This window comes from Denticeps clupeoides, chromosome 11, assembly GCF_900700375.1.
Source record: "Denticeps clupeoides chromosome 11, fDenClu1.1, whole genome shotgun sequence".
Lineage (NCBI taxonomy): Eukaryota > Metazoa > Chordata > Actinopteri > Clupeiformes > Denticipitidae > Denticeps > Denticeps clupeoides.
This window is the reverse complement of record NC_041717.1, coordinates 11,639,726-11,661,559: the sequence shown is the minus strand read 5'-3', so window position 1 is coordinate 11,661,559 and position 21,834 is coordinate 11,639,726. Positions and strand designations below refer to the sequence as shown.

Genomic DNA, 21,834 nt, shown 5'->3' with positions numbered 1-21,834 from the left:
AAGGACCTCTGCGGCTTAAGTGCACACGAGAGTCCTTGACACCTTGGCTAATTTAAACATCTATCCTTGCCACGGCATTCTTGGCTTCTGAGGCACAAGAGAGAGGCAACATAAATCATGCCGCCGTGTCTCTCCCTCTCTCCCTCTCTCCCACTCCCACATTCGTCACCTCCCTCTTGCTGCTTCTATCATCTGGAGTAAAAGAACAGCATAGATAATAGCTTTCATAGAGCTGAGAGGCATCCACCAGTATTATATGAGACACAGAGGGCCCCGTAGTGACAGGAAGAGTTGTTTGCCTTTTTGCTGCCTAATAGGCTGGCGTCCAAACTTGGTAATTACATCTGGAGAGGGATACAGACAACCTCTGTTCTAGTAGAATGAATGCAGCATATCAGAGCCATACTTTACTGGGAAATTTGGGTTAATCAGTTTGAATAGTTTCACAGCAATGTAGAAGTAACCCATGAAGGATTTAGGCATGAGCCGCGCTGTGGTGCAGTGCAGCATTTGGCGATGTGGCCTTGTACCTCCCAGGCCATGAGTTTGCGTCGTCCAAAGGCATGCACTATAAGTAAACTGGCGACTCTAACCATAGGTATTGCTGACCGTAGGTATTGCTGTGTGGGCACTGGGAGAGTCCCTGCCCTGCACGCAATGTCCTGGGATGGGCTCTAGCAGCCACGGCCCAGTGGTTATGTAAGTGCATTATATCTGAATGTGCAGGCTTTATTTGCGAAAGCTGGCATAATTTGAATCGGCTCCACACTGTCACAATTATATGACTGAACTTCTCCTTGCATTGCTCTTGTCTGCATCTGTGATTGTTTAATCCACACTGGGGTTACGGGTGTTGGAGCCTATCCCAGGTCACACAATGCAGGGACTCACACACTCACACCTATGACCAAATTGGCCTACCATGCTTATAAATGCTATCCACAATGTCATATTAAAAGAAACATTTTTTTAAAAATCCCACATATCACACATTACATAATTAATCTGTGATTCACATCATAACTTTGTAATAAAGGGTCCTTTAATAAGTCAGTTGTGTTATCTGGATTGCTAACCACGTTGTGCATTTTAAAAGCAAGACCGACAGAAAAATTTCACATGCATGTTGCAAGCAAATCCTAAGAATAGTTGCAAGCTGCAAAATCACAACCCACCAACACAATCTATAAATCATGAATCAGCCCACCCCCAACTCTCTCTAGAAGCAAGTGCTCTGTGAAGAGGTACAGATGGTCTCTGTTTATGCTGTAGTGTCCTTATGGACTGTAATATTGACTGTTTCTTTTCATGATATTATTTCCCATTAGGATAATGATCATTTCTGAGTCACAAAGTGTGGAAAGTAGCCACGCCCTTTCTGTTCTTTTCAGTAAAATATTGATGCCGCGTGGACACTAATATTTTAATACGTTTGCGGTAATGGCATGCAAATGTGTTCAGCACCGTTTGGAATGGACGTACAGTTCCTCATGACTACTCTGAATGAGTTTTGACTTGGTGATTGCGTTCCGTGGTGCGTTCGGAAATCTTGCAGACTTGTGCCCCACAGTGGCAACAGAGAGAACAAAGACTGAGGATGGAAAAAGTTTCGCCAGTTTCACCAATCTATAGTTCAGTATAAAAAAAACATTTGTATTCTTTGTATTAAGGGTTATGGAGATGTCTTTCTGAAAACGTTATTCATATAGTAGTGTTTTAATCATATATCGTGGCTTGTCAATGCACTCGTAGCATGACCCTGGCAGCTAGATCTCATCAGCTCTCCTACTCCATCAAGTTATTAAGCATGCTACGTTTGACATTTTCCTGTCTCTGTGTCCTGTGTATCTGTCTATCTGTAATTGACAATATGCGAAGGCGTTGTGGTTTCAGAACATTCAGCAGACACAGGGTAGCATTTAAAAAAAAAGTTTACTCTCATGAGTAAGGTTCTTTTGAACTTTAATAGGGCTTGTGATGGACTGTATACTGTATACTGTGATGGGCCGTATAATGTCTATGAACCCAACAGTTGTTGATTTCAGGCTAGTTGCACAGGTATGAACATGATCTATGGACTGCAAAGCACTGATGTATGTTGCTCTGGACAAGAGCCTCAGCTAAATGCTGCAAATGTAAATGTAAGTTAAAAAAAATTACTGTGATATGCTCAAAGATTCTTCTTTGTTTGGTGTGGGTTTTGAAGACAAACCAGACAAGTAGATGTACAAAGTCAAATTAATGAGAGATCTAGTACCTTTTACAACAAAGGTGATTTTGAATCCATCAACTATAATCTTTCACAGACGTCATGCATAAAGTTCTTTTGACAGTCCACATTAAGTAGGGCGGCACAGTTCATGGAATAACCACGTGTAAAGTGGCAATAAAATAATTAATCTCTACGTTTACTTTAATGTGTGAGGTGCCTGAATGAAAAAATGAACAGAGTTTACTACAACGAAAGAAAAAGGTCAATCCACCACGCCTTGGACTGAAAACGGGGTCCCCGCTAGTTCTGCTGTGTGTACAACTTTGTGCAGCATGACTGCTGCCTAATTGCCCACTGCCACAGGTCCAACTCCTTCTACACGATTCTGAGAACCAGCTCTCCTGCAGCCAGGCAGTCCAGGACACGCTCGTCTTTACACACGCTCCTGTATGGCACGCGTGAAGACACACATTAACAATAAGCACAAACCAGTAGACCAGTGAACCAGAAGACCCAGGTTCAAATCCCACCTACTACCATTGTGTCCCTGAGCAAGACACTTAACCCTAAGGTGCTCCAGGGGGGGACTGTCCCTGTAAGTCGCTCTGGATAAGGGCGTCTTATAAGTAAATGTAAATGTAAATTAGACATAACAGGCCACACATGACACTCACTACATGGTGAGGCTCCCTATCCGTGCCGCAGGGCCCTACAGAGGGAATGTGATCAGGATCCTACAACCTGGAAATGAGAGAAGGATAACACCAAGTACACACCACGGGATGAGGACTTACCAGGAAGTTGAGGCCACGCAGATGCAGACATATACCCTAATAATCAGGGGAACAGTGAGCTGGCATGAACGTGACACTTGCAAGCAAAACCTTTGATGTTTTTTAAAGAGATGTTGCCTGTTTTGATAAAAAAAAAATTTCTCATAATGCATTTTTATTTATTTCTAAACAACCGGCATGCTGGGCACAATAAAACATGCATGGAAGTTATCAAACAGGAAGTTTTTTTCAATAAATTTGCCAAAACCTCAAATAAACTTTTTTTCACTTTCTCTTTGTGGGGTTTTGTGTGTAGTTTTGAGGGAAAAATGCATTTAATCTATTTTGGAATAACTGAATATTTGGATGCACACGATTTATTATCTAATGATGTATCCTGAACAGATAACTTAAATATGTGGCACAATATATTTTAAGAGTCCATACCCACCTCTCAGAATGTTGGCTTACTTTGTAAATTAAAAACACAAATTAGAAAAGAAAGAAGATATTCATATTTCAAGTTGTTCATTGTCTTTATTGAATATGTGTGCATTTTTGATAGCATAGTCATTTCACACAATTATTAAGCTACAATTAAGACCACATCAATGTTGCATCTCTGTTCATTTCAATACTATTATAACATCTTAATATTTAAAATCTGATTTTGCTAGTATCCCTTGCTCCATATATAATGTTATTTATATTCTTTTTTTTTTTTACATTTATAACTATTCATTTTTGTACATCTGGCAGGCAGAAACAGACTACAAATTTAAATTCCATAGCAACAATAACAGATAAAAACATTCAAAATTATCAGTAAGAAAATTTTGTTAATAATCTCTAAAAGTTAATGGCAACACACAATACAGTAATAAAAATGCTTAAAGAATAAAACAAAATAAATTACAATGTGTCGATACATACAGCATGATTCATTAAGCATGAAAATAAATAGTAAAAAAGCTTTTACAGTAAGCCTATATCTTTATTTATGATATTTCTCCCATCTCATCACAAATCGTATAAGTAAGCCTCAAACAAACATGCTAAGATGTTGTTTGATCAGCAGTCTAGTGCTCTGTGACTCTATCGACAGATGTAGTGTCCCCAAACACTGTCCCAACAAGGATTCACCCCCTAATGTTTGGATATATCATGCCTAGTTTTATTAAAAGAGTCCTGTCCTCAAGATTTACTTCTAGGGTTGAGGAAAAATCATTGAACACGGGCATTGTAAAACCACAGAATACAAAATAAGTAATAAATAATGTATACCAAACACAAGAGTGAACAGAAGGAAGCCAAAAAGAAACAGAACCTTTTCAACGACTACTTGAAGACAGACTCACGTACAACTGACAAGCACGGCCAGCATAAGAGAGAGGGATAAAGAGAAATTCACAGATTTTGCATCATTCTTATACCACTATCTGTACATCACTTCTATTTGGTTTTACAGTTTACGGTACAACAGTTACACGTTAATGCACCATTCGTTTACAAGGACTCACTGTGGATACACAAAGGGCTGGTGTGCAGGTGAGCGGAAAAGGCTTGGATGGGAGAATTTGGAATGCACAGACGGGCCCAACGTCAAATATTTCCAGTTCAACATCATTACTGAGATGTTCTGCTCTGGATATGGAAGACATCTAAGTTACCTGGTGGGGGTTGGAGGGGGGGGGGGGGGGGGGGGGGGGGGGGGGTTCAATGGCTTCATTACAATGGAGGGGGGGCTTTAGAAAAAAATGGCTATAGAACATTCTGGAAGTTCTGAAAGGGTAGTCAGGGATATGCAGAGTGCATATAGATCAGAGACAGTCAAAATTGCTGAAAAAAGAATAACGACAATTTCATCAGAGAGCCCAGCAAAAAGTATAACAATATAGCTTTGATCTTGTAGAATATTGCATTGCATCGGTGGGCCGTGGACAAAATTAATTCACCGATGGTTTCCTTGGCATAAGCATTGTTTGGGAATGGCGCAGCCAGCATCGCATACCTCCTTCTCTCAAAGACAAGGCACGGGCCAACAAAATGGCTGGCAACGCAGCTTTTAGCGCCACACTTATTGCCTCTGGGACTCATCTTGGCGTTGGAACCTCTGTAGAACATGCCTAGAGCTTTTGGCCCACGACAGCCACTAATACTCAAGAATTAGAAGTATTAGAACACATTTCAAGCGTCACGAAACAAAATACATTCCACCTCCGGACATATAGGCCTACATGCTACGGCACTGGTGACTTGCACTGTCGGTCAGAAGACCTGATCACAATCTTCAGGAGTTCCCTGAGAGGAATCAGTTTGAACTGCGATGACCTCTTCGTAAGGCATGACGACTGCATTTAGAGACGTAGAGACGCTATCACCTTTCTGGGATTTTTCTCACAGATGGAGGGAAGAAGCAGAGGAGGCGGCAACAGCACACACACAATAAAAAGAGAGAAAAAGACACACACACATACATACATACATACACACACATACACCGTTGCTAGGAGCTGGAGTCGGCTACCCGTGAAAAAAACACAATAATCACCACAACTGTGAGCAGCGGTGTGTGGTTACAACCACGTTCTCCTTACGGTACATGCATTTAGAACGACATCGCTAAAGTGCCTAGGAAAAAACAACAGTTAGTCGCACAGAGAAAAGAAGCAGGTTCACAAGACGTGTTTTTTCCAGTTCTTCGATTGCACAAATATATATATATATATATATATTTATAGATATTTCTATATTTATTTATAGGTATGGTCTAAAATGCCTCTTTCGCGAACTGCGCGCTGTCCACCCCACTCGAAAATTAAAAAGAGTCCACAATTAAAGCTTTTGCTCACAGAAAAAAATTCCAACAAAATCATACTGTTCGTGAAAGTGCGGAAGTTGTTTCCGCTCTAATAATGGCTCGGAGTGCACGTCCTTTAATCAAACGGAGAAGCGAGGGCTCCTCAACTTGAGATGTTGCGATGCCGCTTCCCGCCATTTCTCAGTGACATGATAAAAAACTGTTGTGGCTGAATGTGCAACTTATTGTCCCTGTGTGTGTGTGTGTGTGTGCGTCTGTGTGCTTTATGCAGGGTTATGTATGCAATTGAGAATGACTGCCGATCAGTGAAATATATAGATAAACAGGAATGTTTTCATATTGACGAGCACATCCAGTAATAATCAGTAATGACAAAACTCTGTGTGTTATCAACTTGCAACGGTACAGGCAGTGACTTTATGTCTCATAAAGTAACAATTAGATACAGCCTACTCTAAGGACAGGGTACACATATGGCATCTGATTGGTCATCGTGTCAGTCAGTTGCTTTCTGTCAATCTAATAGCATGTCCGGTCCTGGGATTTTCGGGGGTGGAGCTTATTCCACGGAGAAGAGGCTGGCGAAGGATTTGCGCAGGTTGCGGATGGTCTCAGCCTTCACCTCGTCTTGACTAAGGCTTGGGCGCGGAGCCCCCTGGGTTTCTGGAATGTTGAAGGCATTGGTAAGAGACTGGGATTTGCTACAAAGAGAGGGGAATGGCAATAGAGGAAGAGGCTATTAAAGTCATGCAGCAAACCCATGGAATGGCATCATGGGAAGAAATGGTGTGATGCAGTTTTTTTTTAGCATTTTTTTTTTACTTTCATTGCATGTAATTGGTGCATGTAAAGTACATGCTCATCATCATCATCATTCAATCCTACAGAATGTTTCCACAATCCAGGCCCTCAGTTTAAAAATAATAATAATAATTATTATTATCTAAATGCTTTTGTTTTGGTTTGTTGGAACTATGGAATATTTTTAACACAATTTGTGCATTCTCGGCCCTGTGTTGGGGAATATCGTAGTATATAAATGATGCATATTCCACCATCTTGAATCATGTGACCGACAGTGAATTTTGATGAGCAGCATTTTTTTTTTATCATGAAACATTCCAGTTTCTACATTTTTCGTAGGAAGCTGAATGCTGATGCGGTAAACTCAGGCCATGTCCAGCATGCAGATCACTTGACAGACTTCAATATCCTCATACCACAATGTCATACATACATATGACTGTGTGGATGAACATACAGAAAAAACACATTTATCCCAGACAGAAGAGCAATATGAAGAGTATAAACCTGAGTTTTGAATTTGTATTTGTTATATACCTACATAACACACTTTTGCCAGTAATAAACACATATAGGTACCTTATATCTGTAATTCATTGATAAATCAGCTTTGGCTGCTAATTTGTCCTATGTCATACTGTGCATTTCATACTGATCACAAAAATACATTACTTGCATGCTAATTGCAAATCACCATCCTTATCATACAAATCTTCGATCGGTCATTTAAGATGCATCAGCATTTTGGTCTGGTGCCTAGAAAGAAAAGCCCTTACTTGAGTTGGGGCGATGAACTCATGGCAGGGTGATCTGGACTGGGCTTTTGTGGAGGCTGAGGTTTCTGCTGCAATGGGGGGCGACCGGCCCCTGGACCTCCTTGGCCCTGCGTGGTTGGGCGTGGCTGTTGGGTCGTAGGAGGCCTGGGTCCACCCTGCTGCTGGGGTGGCCCTTTTGGCTGCTGACCTGGTTGAGGACCACCCTGGGTGGCCTGTCGGGTTGGCTGACCCTGCCTCTGCTGCTGCTGGGGCTGAGGGCCTGTCGGCTTGGGGCTCTGACCCCCAGGAGGAGGTTTCTGCTGTTGTTGAGCCTGCTGTTGCTGCGGTGTTCCTTGCTGGGGCCTCTGGGACTGAGGGGGCCCTCCTGGACCTCGCTGCGCCGCACCTTGAGCAGGCGGTGGCCTCTGTTGAGGTGGGGCCCCCTGTCCTGCTGGCCTCTGCTGCGCCCCACCCTGCCTAGCCTGCTGCGGTTGCTGGCCAGGAGGCATCTGGGAGCCAGGGCTGCTTGTGGCCTGGCCCTGGATGGGCTGGCCCTGTGGAGACGGCCGCTGCTGAGAGGGAGGACTGGGACGAGTACCAGTGGCTCCAGTGGGTGCCTGTTGGGGACCTCCTGGGGCATCACAGGATCACATTAAAGGAATTAAAGGGATAATGATTGGTTTTGCAGGGTTTTGTGTAAGATACAATGTTATATATACATTTTTTGTCAATTTATTTTTACTTAAATGGTATTTACTTTAAGAAATTCATATCACCCCATACAGGATCAAATAAATTATATCGTGATTTATGGGACCAGGTTTAGGGAGACACTGCTGTAGAGAATACCCAGCATACTGTACAATGTATACTAACCCAAAAATAAGACACATTTTTTAAGAAACAGCATTTTGTAGAACAAATCTTTTTTTTTATCCTGAAAATTATTTTATTTTAAGGTTATGGTGTTTTTAACACAATTTAAGTAAAGTCTTTTAGATACATTTGTCCCATTTAAATAGGTAAATGAAGGTGCATTTAATTTATACTATTATAAATTGCAAATAACCTGTTATTTCTATTGATTAAACAAGATATTCAGAAAACATCCATAGCTGTTGCCATACTTTAGTTTCAGATTCGGTGTTGTACAAGTGTACTCATGGGTTAAAAAAAAAAACAGTTAATGTCCACATGAGAGCAGCGTTACAGCCTTCTGCTTAATGCAGTGCAGTTCCTTACCTTGTGGCTGTGGGCGCTGTTGAGCTTGTGGCACTCGGGCCTGGGAGATTGGCTGTGGGGAGACCGCCTTCTGGGCAGAGGCCTGCATAAAAAGAAATGAGGAAGGGACGAAGGAAAAGAGAAGTGGACTTCCAGAACAGCGAAACGAAGAACCTCGCCGAGCAGAGTTTTCGCATGTCATCATTTCGCATGAAACAACTCTCGCAGGGTTGCTGTTAGAGGTGTGAACCTTCACTGGTCTCACGATTCGATTCGATTACGATTAGCAGTGCCTCGATATCAATGCATCCCAGCCATTTTCTACATGGTCACATGATGTTTCCAAATACCAGAGTCACGGTCTCGTACGCCTGTGTGGACGCCTTGATTTGCTCCAGAGCAGAAAAACTTGTTACGTCCGCACTCACCTTGTAACAGTTATATATACTGGTGGTTCTCCTTTAAATGCACACGGCACTATGTTGTGGGCGGAGTTAATCGTCTGCCCCGGTCCTGATGCAGATCGACATCTCCACCAAGCAGAGGAACCGAGGCCCTTGTATTATTTCATTTTGTATTACATAAAAGCATTAATATTTGGTACGTGTAATGTCCAAATTGGTCACGTGAAAATACGTGCAGCGTAAAACTCCTACCCGGAGTAGGAGCTGTTCCCAGATCAGGCTGAAATTTAATTCCACGTCATCATGATATTATTGATTATGTTCTGCACTGCATCGATGCAGAATCGTCCACGTCTGCATCTCGATGCATCGATAATACGATTAATTTTAACACCCCTAGTTGCTGTGAGGATCAGTGGTTCGTCCTCAGGTTCCCAGCGGCCTTAACGGCAGAAGATCCTGGCACAGTGACAGGGCAACACGGTAATTACACCATAAATGTGTGAGATTTACTGTGCCGGTGTTCTGTGGTTTTAAGGCGAGGTTTTTTTTTTTCTGCCGTAGACTGCGTAGGCTGCTTAGGTTTCGTTTGTCTTAATGAGGAGTGAATTATGCTCTCGCAGCCATTTCTTGCGACGATTAATGGGCTCCTCTGCATGGCCAAAACACCAAGACAACATTTCTAACAAAGCTCGTCCTGTCAAATGTCTTCCAACAGCCTGCACCCCACAGTTTTAATGAAGAAAAAACAACCTCAGCACAAAAGGTGCCTTTTAGCATAAAGCTACAGGGCTTATAAATTTTTAGCTGCAAACAAAGGCTGAAAAATGCCGTCTGGAACTCCCACGCAACTCTGTACAAATGGCTGACGCTTGAGGCTTTCCAGGCCATCGCGTCCTGAGAACCGCGCGGCGGGGGCATTAGCAACGGATCAAGGTGCAGAGAAGACACAGAGGGGAGCTGCTCAGGACGCCGGGATCCCCCCGGGGACTGGCGGGCATGAAAGCGATTACTCACAGACACGCCCCCACCCACAGCGTCCACGCCACAGCCCCCGAGCTGTAACACGAACCGCGGCCTTTCCGCAGGTTCCTCAGTTGCACTTTCACAGAGCCATTACCCTGATCAAGGAGAGCCAGGAAGCGCGCACAGTTGTTCAAACATGCAAAAGGACGAAGAGAGAAGTGTCACCTGTGTACGGACTGGGGAGGGATTGGAGGTACGCGGGACGGCCTGGTTCATTTTGGAGACGACCAGCTCGGCAATAAGGGCGCGATCTTCATCCTGCTGGTCCCCAATTAGGGGCATAGAGCAGCCAACCACCTGAGGCACAACAGGGTTCAGCATTACATTTTACATTTGCAGCATTAATCAGACGCCCTTATACAGAGCGACTTACAATCAATAGTTACAAGGACAGTTTCCCTGGAGCAACTTAGGCAACTTAAGTGTCTTGCTCAGGGACACAATGGCAGTAAGTGGGGTTTGAACCTGGGTCTCCTGGTTCATAGGCGAGTGTGTTACCCACTAGGCTACTACCACCTCATTAGGTAAAGCATTAGGTGAAAGGTCTTCCAACGTTCAACATTCACCCTCTTAACAGGGATGCGCAACATTACCAGCATGTCCCATCGTTCACGCGACAGCTTCATTAGAAACTTACTATAAAGACTCATTACTGTATTTCCCTTGTGTGTTCTCACACACAGACACACGACCACGCCTATGTGTGTGGATGTGTAGTGCTGAACAGAGCCCTCGTGTTTTTCCTGGGTTATTTTGTGTATCCCAACACCTGCCTTTCACATTTTAGTTTTGAAAATATGAAAATCTGCTCTTGCTAATCTTGTGTAACTAAAAAGCAACCTTCAACCCTTCCATTTCTGTTCTGAATATTCTAATAATCAGCCGTAATAATCAACATAAACATAGATCACTTTATACGTAATGAACATTGCATTCTGTTTACTGTGTGACTGTGGTTTATTTTTTAAATTGGAATATATTAAGGCTGTCATTCGAAAATAAAAGGAATTAATTGCACAATTGGCAAATTGAATAAATGTTTTTATAGAAAATGTGTATGACCTAAGACCTACAGTAGAGAAAATTACAAAATAAATTTGGTTTAGTATGGGGTGGCCAGGCGGGTTGGTGGACATAAGCATATAGGGCATTTGTGATGCATATTCTGAGTGATGCATATTTTGAACATGTTGCATTTTAATGATACAAGATCACAATAATAAAATACACCTGAAAAGATATTTAGTTCAGTATCGTCTGATCAACCTCACACAACCCATTCCATATCAAGGATCAATGACCGTTGCATTGTTTTACAGAGAAAGGTGATAAATTGTCAACTGAAGCAACATATACTATGCAATATCTGGTAGAAACAAGCCTTAATACATTTTCTAACATCTTGTGCATGACTGGAACTTCAATTTCCTCACCTCCCAGCTACAGTGAGGAAAGGATTTTCATGTTGGTGTTCAATTCTGAAACGTTTAAAATTACTTTGTTCAATGTGCACCCAGTATATTTATGCCACATGGCCTCATTTCTGCACCACACAAAATATGACTGATTCTCACCTCGATTATGTAATCTTTACCATCTTTGCCATGCAGAGCCTCCACCGCACACATATCTAGACCACCAAAGATCTCAGAGCAGGTGTCCACCCACATACGGTACCTGTAAAATAACATATGGGACTCTGATTAACGCCATTAGTGGAAATGACTGAAGGTCTGAGCAGTTGGGTGTGTTGGGCCCTCGTGCATTTATTTGCACTGGATGCCTACAGATCCTTAAAACAACCTTCTTCTCCTGGCGCTGGTGCAGAGTTGAACAGATCGAGTATGAATCACACAAAACCCTGCAGATTCATGTGATGTATTTTCCACCCAGCCTCCGCAGCTCCCTCAAGCTCTCCCACAGACCTTTTATGATCCGCGGTGTCCTTGATTTGGCATATTTGGAACATTCCTTTTTAGCAGCGTGTTGAAGAACAGGAGGCGATGTCTGTCCCCAGGTGAGCCACTTACCTGTCAGACATGGCCACTTGTTCCAGCATGGCTGAGCCGGTGTTCGTCTTCCAGTTCCCCGAAATGGAGGTCCTCCTGTTTAAAGAAATGACAACAGAATTTTTGCTAATCAGCCTAAAAAAAGGACGTCAGCAACCACAGGGTGTTTTTGCAACCTACTAAAACTATAGATCTAGATGTGTGTGTTTCCTGTATGGGTTGTGGAATGGTTGTACAACATTAGACAATTTCGACTGCAAAGAAGTTGAAAAAGATTGCATTTGTGTGAAAGGTTCGTGGGGTGAAGGTTTTTTTTTTTTTACCCACACGAATATGTGTGTAGATGTCAATGGCTTGACGAATGTTTAATCACTCAGAAAAGTCTAAAAACCGGACATTTTGATAACTTACTTATCAACTTAAAAGTCAGCATTATTAAACACTAAATCATTAAACACTACTGCAAACAACTTACCCCAAGTTGCTTCAACTTTTTAAACGCCGCTCTAATTGAACAATCTGGTTAACAGCTCTGATGGGGGTGGACCAGGCAGGGTGGTGGTCATTTAGGGCATTTGTGATGCATATTTGTGACAAAACATTAAGTGACAATAATCTAATAATTGCATGTGGCTCCAGGGGCAGATAAAAAATATATCACATATAGGTTGCTGATTATGATTTACTTTGTATTAAATAATGAGATGCATTTGTATGTGCACCACCAGTCAAAGGTTTGGACCTACTCAGTTATGGATCTTGCATTTTTTAGATAATAGAACAATACTGACACATATGAGGTTATGTAATAAATAAAAAAAAATCAAACAAGGAAAAAAGTTGAACATTTGAGTCTCTCCAAAGCAAGGAGCTTTTGCTGTGATGGCAGCATTGCTGTAATGTTCAGGTACACCTGACCTAACCACTTTGTCTTTGTCCCTAATCACCCTCATGTGTAATCAGTGTACCGTTTATACAGGCCTTGCCTTCCCTCATGCCTTTGTCTCTTGTCTGCTTTGTCTGACTTACCCTGTCACTGCAGGTAGGCCACGTTAAGAGCTACGCTTTCTGTTTTTTGTTTTTCACTCATTAAACGTCCCTACGTCATGCACTTGTGCCTCGTGTTCTGACTCCGGCATGACAGTGTCACCCTCTTCGTTTCTCTTGACCACCTTACATATCCACCTCCAGAATTGCCATAGAACAGGTGCGTCCAAACTATTATTTAGGCCACTTGTCCACACGTTTACAGGTTCTTCCTGCCATGCTTTCCACTCACATGTAAGCCTTGTAATTGCTCCCGATCTTCTGGATTCTGACATCATACTTGGCATCGATAAATGGTTCAGACGTGGCATAAGTCTTGGTTAAAGCCACCACACTTGCAATATCCTGGAAGTCGTACTGATTGTCCACTTTGACCTGAATGGAAATGTGTAAATTGAGCATTGACATTGTTTTTTGTTAGCTTCAAATATTAATGCGTGTTGCCTTTGCTGAAGCTCCTCAATTCAAATGGATTAAATTCTGCCCAAGCACAAGGCAATTTTAAACAGTAATCAAGTCATTCCACATTTTCCCAGGTAATGAAAATGCTCCAGAGACATTTTCCCAAACTTCAGGTTTAATCTTTTCATAATAGTTACACTTGTATTGGTAACAGCATTTAATCCAATGTAAGCGGGCCCACCATTTAAAGCTGTGATCAAAATATTCCAGTCCTACCTTTCCCATACCGGAGTGGGCGTGACCCATCTTTACCACGACAGGAAATCCCGGGGTGGTGATCTGGACAGAAAATACCATTTACCTCCATATGAGTGAATAACTACAGTAAATACAGTATTGAGGCTTATTGTTGTCATGTCAGACTTGAGAAAATGTGCAGTACTTTGGGTTGGGTTCATATAATTATCTTCAACGTTTCATTTACATTTACACGGGGACAGTCCCCTTTGGAACAACTCAGGAGTTAAGAGTCTTGCTCAGGGACACAATTGGAGTAAGTGGGGGTTGAGGTCTTTGTGGTCTTCTGGTTCATAGGCAGGCGTTTTACCCACTAGGCTACTAACACATATTTATTTATTATTTATTTCACTAATGTTGCTTTACTCACAGCATGGAATTACCTACACAGTACAGAATGGTCTTAACCACCCCCCCACCCCCCTTTTTTTGGTTCTTTGAAATAGCAGCTACACCATTACCATAGTGCTGGCCTGTGTAACAAGACCCACTCACTTATGGAGCAATGAGATGTAGTGGTAGCCCGACGGCACTGCACCCTCTGCTCTCTTAAAACACGTATCTGCTGTCTGAAGCGGAGTCGTACGACCGCACAAGGCGAGAGGCAAATTGGATCGCCTGCAGAGAGGGAGGGGGCGGAGGCAGCCAGGCGATGTGAGGACCTCGCTGTGCGGCTCTTAACAAAATTGAACAATGCTGCGAGCCCCATGCATCACGCGTTAACCACTGCAGCCGTCGCTGCGAACTGCATCGGGCCCAGCTCCAGCCAACGGGATGAACCGACTCTGAGCGAGGGCTGACCCGGTTCTTCCTGCGGCAAGATTGCAAACAGGGCCCTGAGAAATGGCCCTTTTTTCTTGGTTACATCTTAACTAAAGCACCAGCTATCCTGGTTAACTGGCCCCATACTATCCAATGGAGGCTGTCTGGGGCCAACGAGCTTCGGAGCCAGAGAGGGGAATGGAGGGCGGAGCAGATGGCGCTGCTGCAGCCCACTCACCATCTCCCTGTGGTTGGGGTAGTAAACCTGCTCGATCAGTGGGAACTCCTCCGGACCCAATTGCTTGTACAATCTGGACATCTGCGCGAACTGCAAGGGAAACAACAAATGGCCCAGACTGCAGTAAGAACATTGCTGACCCTGACTGTACACAATGCCTCCAGAAATGAACAAGGTAAAGGGTATGGACCATGGTGAAGATAATGTCTAATTTCTAATATAATATTTCTTAATATATTTCAGCGAGGCTGTCTGGCTCACAATTGACACAGATCAACTTATTTACGTTGAAGCAGTTCAATGTAAATGAATAATTATGTTTAATTTACCTTATGTTTAGATTTTCTACCTCCCCAGTAGTGATATGACTAGTGTTCACATAGATTTTTATATAAAAACGCTCACCACCCAGGGTTTATCACAGAAGTTGTATACGGAATGCAGCGAGTTGACACTAGGAATGCCAGCGTACTGCAGCCCAATGACAATGTTCCGGAAGTCTCCATTCTTGGCCATGCTGAAAGCATGCTGTCGGACCAGCACAAAGTCTGGCTTGATGCACCTATAAAACAAATCAGGCACACCACGCCCGATCAATGACCGCTGTCTGAGCTAGAGGCCAAGTCGAGGTCGCACGATACGTCTTTTTCGATAACTCTGGCCGTCTGTTAAGGCATGCGGCCAGAAGTGAACAGGAATGGGCATTAGTGATAAGTGAATGAACTTGCTTGGTAATCTTGTTGCCATTGCGTATGGCCTCGATGTCCACGCTGTAGCTGCCTGTCGCATGAGCCACCAGGTTGATCTCGGAGAAGTCGGCCTTACACAAAAAACAGCCATTATTATTTATTAGTATTATTATTCGCTGGATTATTGGTTTACAACAGTCCCGTGCATTTGAGAGCTGGCCATACATTTAACAGGACCTGCGGGCGCCACGGTTACACAGCTACTGTTTCAACAGCTGGATAATATGATTGACAGTTGAGCTAGTCGTGCATATGCATGTTCAAATTGCAGTGTACACGCGCACCGCAAGTCCCGCACAGGGATTTGACCTGGAAGTGACAAAAGTTGACAGCATCATCTGCATTCGCATAAATCACCATAAGTGCAAAGAATAATGTGGATCTAGCTTAGCAAATAAATAAATAAATAAATCCTTTGCATTAGTGCACGAAGCTATAAAACTGTCCAAATCGTTGCACCAATTTGCAGACGGCAAAGTCTTTCGTCTCTTGTTTTCAGGTTGGTTAGTGTAATAAATACACTAAGCAGAAGAAAGTGGCATGTCTGGCATGTCTATCGCAGCAACATACCTGTTCCACTTTGATGTCAAATTCGCCGTGAACTTTCTTGCCCCTGAAAACCTTTGCCCTGAGGGTGAGAACACACAGACACACTTACATACCAGAGCAATTCACAGCTTCCCAAGATTACAGATGTTTCGGCGAGATAAGCCGACAACTTCACACCATGCTGACTGTGTTACACAGTGGGCAGATTTGGCAACCTCAGATTGGGCAGATTTGGCAACCTCATGTAAAGGCCTCAAAGGAACAGTAGTGACATTAATGACAGGATAACAGGATTTATGATGGCAGGTCGATAACCCACATTTTTCATAATCAATTGTACGGAGATCTTCTTGCTAACAGAAGCACGCAGAGCCCTGACGTGATTTAATGTCACATTTGTCACTGAGATCTTCGGTGCAGGGCAAGGCGGGGCGTCTTAAAAGAAGACGTGTCCTTTTTAATCAGAAAATGCACACTGCTGGTTCGTCTTAATTGCAATTACTTAGGTTACTGGACCCTCCCCCCTCCCCCACCATTGCCGCCATATTAAACGTGGCTACACGGGGCATCGGCAATCGCCTTATGGTTCGGGGGTTCGCTCTTGGGACCCTCCACACCCCCGCATCGCCTCATCACCCTCAAATGGAACGCGGGGCGCCCACGTTGTTGGGATAACAAATATGAACCCTGGGATCGACACTAGAACCGACGGGGCCTGAACCCGCTCCGTTTTCCTGCATCACGCGTGTCACACCCACCGCGCAGCAGGCACCGGGACGCGCCGCGCGTAAAAGCCCCACCAGGCCGTCTAGAACCTGCACCCACAGGAGAAGCCCCCACCCCTGCCCTCCAGGGTCTCTTACCAGTCGGTCTGCTGGTCGTCGACGACCAGGAGAACCTTGGCGCCGGCCGCGGAGCCCGATCTCTCCGTGGCCTCGTTGAAGGTGGCCGCGGCCGCGGCGGTGGTCTGCTTGACGGCGTTGGAGATGGAGGAGAAGAAGCCGGCTCCGGGCGTCTGGCTGGCGGGCTGACGCCTCTCCTGGGGTCCGGGCGACACCGCCGGGCTCGGCTGCGGCTGCGGCTGCGGCGGCTGCGGCTGCGGCTGCGGCGGCGGGTCGGGGCGCTGCAGGTCGGTCATGTAGCCGTTCGGCAGGTTGGACATGAAATTGCTGTCCGACAAGCGGCGACGCAGGTAATTCATTTTGTGGCGAGAAAAGAGCGATTCGACCAGGAACGCGGCGAGGCGACGTGGTTTCTCCGCAGCGGGTTTTTTTTTTTTTTGTTTTTGGGAAGCTGAGATGCGTGCAAGATGTTAACGCCACTTCTCCATCCAGACGAACGGGGTGCGACGGACGTGAGGTGGCGGATTTTCCGACCGTGCGACCCTCGCCACCCGGGCAGGTCGCCGGGTCTCCTCCCCGTCAGCCGGAAACAAAAGAGCAAAAAGGAGGAATCTTCCGCGGTGACGGATGCAGGGGGTGAAGGGTCGCCTGGATGTCTACGTTCGAAATTAAAAACGGATTTAAGATTTGCATCTGCAATCTACGTGCGCAATCATAGCAACGAAGATAAAAAAAAAAACCAAGTTTTAATTAGATCGCAGAAATGGTTAAACTCGGCGCGCCTCGACGTGCCCAAGCCTGGAGACGCGAAGCGGAGGTCCGGTCGGCGGCTCCGGAGGAGGCGGCGCGTCTATCGCATTCAATCCCGGCCGCCGTGATCCGTTTCGGTGTTTTCCCGCGTCCCTGCGTCGCCGCCGCCGCCGCCGCCGTCGTCGTCATCATCATCATCGTCACCATCCTCATCGCCGCCGAGTTGCCCGGATTGGTTGTCAGGGGAGGCGCTGCTGCTGGAGGAGAGGGGCGTTGTCGCGCCTTGCGCCATAACGAGCGTCACGATGCCCAATTAATCACGTCCACGCAGCAGCGATCGCGTCGTCCGTCCACTGTAGTTCATATTCGACAAGAAATTAATTAGATTTTTTTTTAAAAATGCTCAAAACCTGGTTTTCATAGTGCTATAAGACGCGTGTTCAATAACGTCACATCGAATGTTCTGGATTTACAGAAACGAACAGATTGAAACAGGGAATGACTGCTTTGCAACTTATCCTTTCTCTGGAAATCAGTGGCATTGTTCCTGTCGCCGAGGAGATGACCTTTAATGGCGTTTTCATAAACCACGATTGAAATGAGAGGAGTCCACAGCCCACGGCTGACCGGGGCGTCCTCATGCTGGACGATTCACACACACCCCTCCCAAACACACACACTGTCAATACATATACAAAATAGATGTACCAAACCACATAAACACCAATTTCTGCCAATCTGGCAACACGACGCTCAAGGCCCAGTAGTCATGTTGGGACCAGGTCCACTACCAAGCAGGTCCGTCTTTTGTTCAAAAATTCTGATTGGCAAACTAGGAAATGTTACGTTCATTTTTTTTTTTCTCTAATCATTTTTGCCGAAGGTTCTTTGGCTCCCGAATCACCTTCACACAGAGGTCACGAGATACCAAATTTATTGAGTGACCCCGTCTTGTCCAAATAGCAATTCCAACCACAACCAGATCTATTTTTATTATTCTACCCATGATGAGTCATTCACAAACCATGCTGTTCTACATAGAGAATAAAATGGATCACATAATGTAAACATCAAGGAGAGAAAAACGGTGATCTTTAACATCCCAACAAGCCCCCCCCCTTCCATTATCCAAATCCCCTGGGATTAAACCAATCGGTTTAATGGTCCATTCCCAGTTCACCAGTTAGATAATACAGTAGCCACAGTGTAGATAATACTGTCATCATTTACATTTACATCACAGCGACAAAACAAATTTTCCCTCCATCATTAAAAGGTTAAAAGAGTCCAGTGAACAGGATCTTAAGAGAAGAAAAAATAAACCACTGTTTAGAGGTTTCAAGCAATTTTGCACACGTAACAAAAAAACACATCAACTATTGATAAAACATTGAGTTATCTATCCGTTTATTGCAGAATTAAACAATGATATTATGTGTGTGGAAAAAGAGACTATTCTTCTCCGAGCAGCAACACAATATTGTTTTTCATCTGCAGGAGATCATTCATGGGATCAGAGAGACCAACACCCAGTTCTTCATATCATCATGTTTTCTCAAATCTAATCAAATTCAGTGAAAGTAAAGTGATTGTCATTGTGAAACACTGCAGCACAACACACGGTGACACAACAAAATGTGTCCCCTGCTTTTAACCATCATTGTATTTCAAAGGCCGCTTCCTTAACCGCTGGGCCACCACTGCCCCTTCACCTTTTGAAAAAGTATTTGTGTGTTTTACACTTTTATGTAGTCCCTTCAAACAATTTAAGAGTTGCAGTTGGAAATGTGAAACAAAATCTTTATTTAGTGCTGTATAAAAATTCAGCACAAGGGACAGCGACTGTTGGTCAGGACCACAGACAGAGGCACCCTCCATGCCCCCCCCCCCCCCAGCGAATACATTAGCACTACAGCAGGACTAACATGACGTGGCAGCTTCTCTCATCTCACACTGTGTGTGAGTGTGTGTGTGTGTGTGTGTGTATGTGTGTGCGTGCATGTGTGAGTGCAAATTGGCCTAAAATGTATTCCAAAAGGTTCTATGTGCTTATAAGGGCACTACTCAGATTCATTTTTTCACACTTTTGATTCTGTTCTACGATTTTGTGTCCACTCTCAATGAAGACTTCTCCTCGACTCCTTAATCTCAACATTTTGGTGTTATCTGGTGCAGGGGAAAATGGCTGTGAAAAAAGATCTGCCCACACTTCGGCGACATCTGATGAGAGAGCAGAGTACCCACTTCCATGTTTTCTGCTAATTTCTACCTTTACCTCTAATTCTGTAAATATATATGTTGTCTGACTATTTTGTTGTCTATATATACAAATAATGCAGATATAATGCATTGCAATGGTGTATCAGAAGGGCATAAACATGGCACCTGGCCTTCAGATTGTGTTATGGTTGGGAAAAAAATATTGAATAAAATTCAATTGGGATCATGAATTTATAAAGGCCTTATTTCATCTGTATAGTGAAAGTGCCATTTTCCAGGCCTTTTTATTTAGCCAATGATAACAGACCCTGGATGTTAGGTTACAAGCTGCGATGGACAGCATCATTGTATCTTTTCCTTCTTGAATTTGGTATTCTGGATTTTTGGGGGAAATTCCATTTTCATCTGATACCCGAAACCCTGTTTTGACACAAGTTGTCACCCCTGCGCATTGCCACGGCGAAATGACGCTGTCAATTATTGCACCGGGCAGGAATATTTAATATTTGAAGTTTACTCAAGTCAGGCTAGAGCAGTGAGACTGGTGATTTCTGACTTGACTGGACAAATGAAATCTATTTGCACTCCAAAAAGAAAATAAAAGTGCTTGGATTACAGCCTGCATTTGCTGACTGGCGTTGCTTCAGTCAGCATTTGCAATATCGCAGCATTTATTTAAGTTCAGAGCGTAAGTTCAGTGAAGAGATTTTGTGTTGAGGATGTGAAGGCTCGTTCTCAGCCTCTGTCATGAGATATCATGTTCTCGGACCCATTCTTGCACCAGTCCTGGTACTGTCATGTGACATATGCATTTACATTTACATTTTACAGCATTTATCAGACGCCCTTATCCAGAGCGACTTACAATCAGTAGTTACAGGGACAGTCTCCCTGGAGCAATTTTAGGGTTAAGTGTCTTGCTCAGGGACACAATGGTAGTAAGTGGGATTTGAACCTGGGTCTTCTGGTTCATAGGCGAGTGTCTTACCCACTAGGCTACTACCACCCCTAATTCAGCCCCTATAAAGCTCCTGTCTTGTGCTTCATGTAATAAACCCGTCTTGTGTCAAAGTCTTGTCATCCACTGTATTCATGTTCTCATATAATGATGCTGAACCCAGACCTGGCCGACCGAGGCAGCCCCAGGTTATATCACTGCCTCCACAGGCTCGTACAGCAGGGGCTGTGCATGATACCATTCTTACCCTGACGCACCCATCACTGTGGAACAGGGTAAAATGTGGAGTCAGACCTTTACACTCCATTTTTTTACAGATAGCCTCACTAACAAGTGGCTTTACAATGGCCAGTCACAAGGTATTGTTGCATTGTGCCTGTGGAAATGTTTTTAATTGTCTTTTTCTTTAAGTTTAACTTTTGATGGATTTCTATATATTATGCAAGACCGTTGGATGTGTTATGGCGTTGCTTAAAAAATGAAAACATTCATAATATAAGACTAGATTAAATAAAGTTATATGAAATAAAGAAATCTTCCCTGTTTGCTCTTCTTTTGGAAAAGCAGTATAGCTGAAAGAAACACCTAACAAAGAGTCCCTAAAATTCATTAGTGCAATATGAGGTCACTAATGAGAGTAATTGCTGAATCATCACTCCATAATTGTGAGGACCAGCAGGACAAATTAAGATTAAATTAGATTAAATAAATTGAATTTGTGCGATTCATTATTGCAGTGGCCAGGCCGCTGTGGTCTCCACCCATGGGACGCAGTTCAACCGATTTTGGTAATCAGCATGTTAATTCATGTCTTTTTTGGTATCCCTGGGTTTAGGCAGGGATATGCTTGGGAAGCAAACATACTAAAAGGCTTTATTATGCTATTGTGATGAAAAAATATTAACACATTATCACTATTCTGTTATTGACTTTGTTCACACATCAATCTTTTTCATGGTTTTATACAAATAAAAATATCACAATTACACCACTTA

The 21,834-nt window shown here is 43.7% G+C and overlaps 1 protein-coding gene across 2 annotated transcripts; it reads right to left on the bottom strand.

Moving 5' to 3' along the window:
* Nucleotides 1-3,688: 3,688 nt before the first annotated feature.
* Nucleotides 3,689-17,966, bottom strand: syn1 (synapsin I). 2 transcript variants are annotated; one of them, XM_028996362.1, is made up of 13 exons: nucleotides 16,933-17,966; nucleotides 16,091-16,148; nucleotides 15,500-15,591; nucleotides 15,177-15,333; nucleotides 14,772-14,861; nucleotides 13,751-13,813; nucleotides 13,305-13,447; nucleotides 12,047-12,121; nucleotides 11,591-11,693; nucleotides 10,182-10,313; nucleotides 8,608-8,689; nucleotides 7,387-7,996; nucleotides 3,689-6,507 (listed from the first exon to the last, which is right to left on the bottom strand). In XM_028996362.1, exons 1-13 carry the CDS (start codon nucleotides 17,268-17,270, stop codon nucleotides 6,366-6,368), a joined length of 2,085 nt encoding a protein of 694 aa, XP_028852195.1. In that variant the 5' UTR covers nucleotides 17,271-17,966; the 3' UTR covers nucleotides 3,689-6,365. The 2 variants fall into 2 exon arrangements, with proteins under 2 accessions (XP_028852195.1, XP_028852196.1); XM_028996363.1 differs by having other exon boundaries at nucleotides 3,689-6,469.
* Between the last annotated feature and the right edge of the window lie 3,868 nt (nucleotides 17,967-21,834).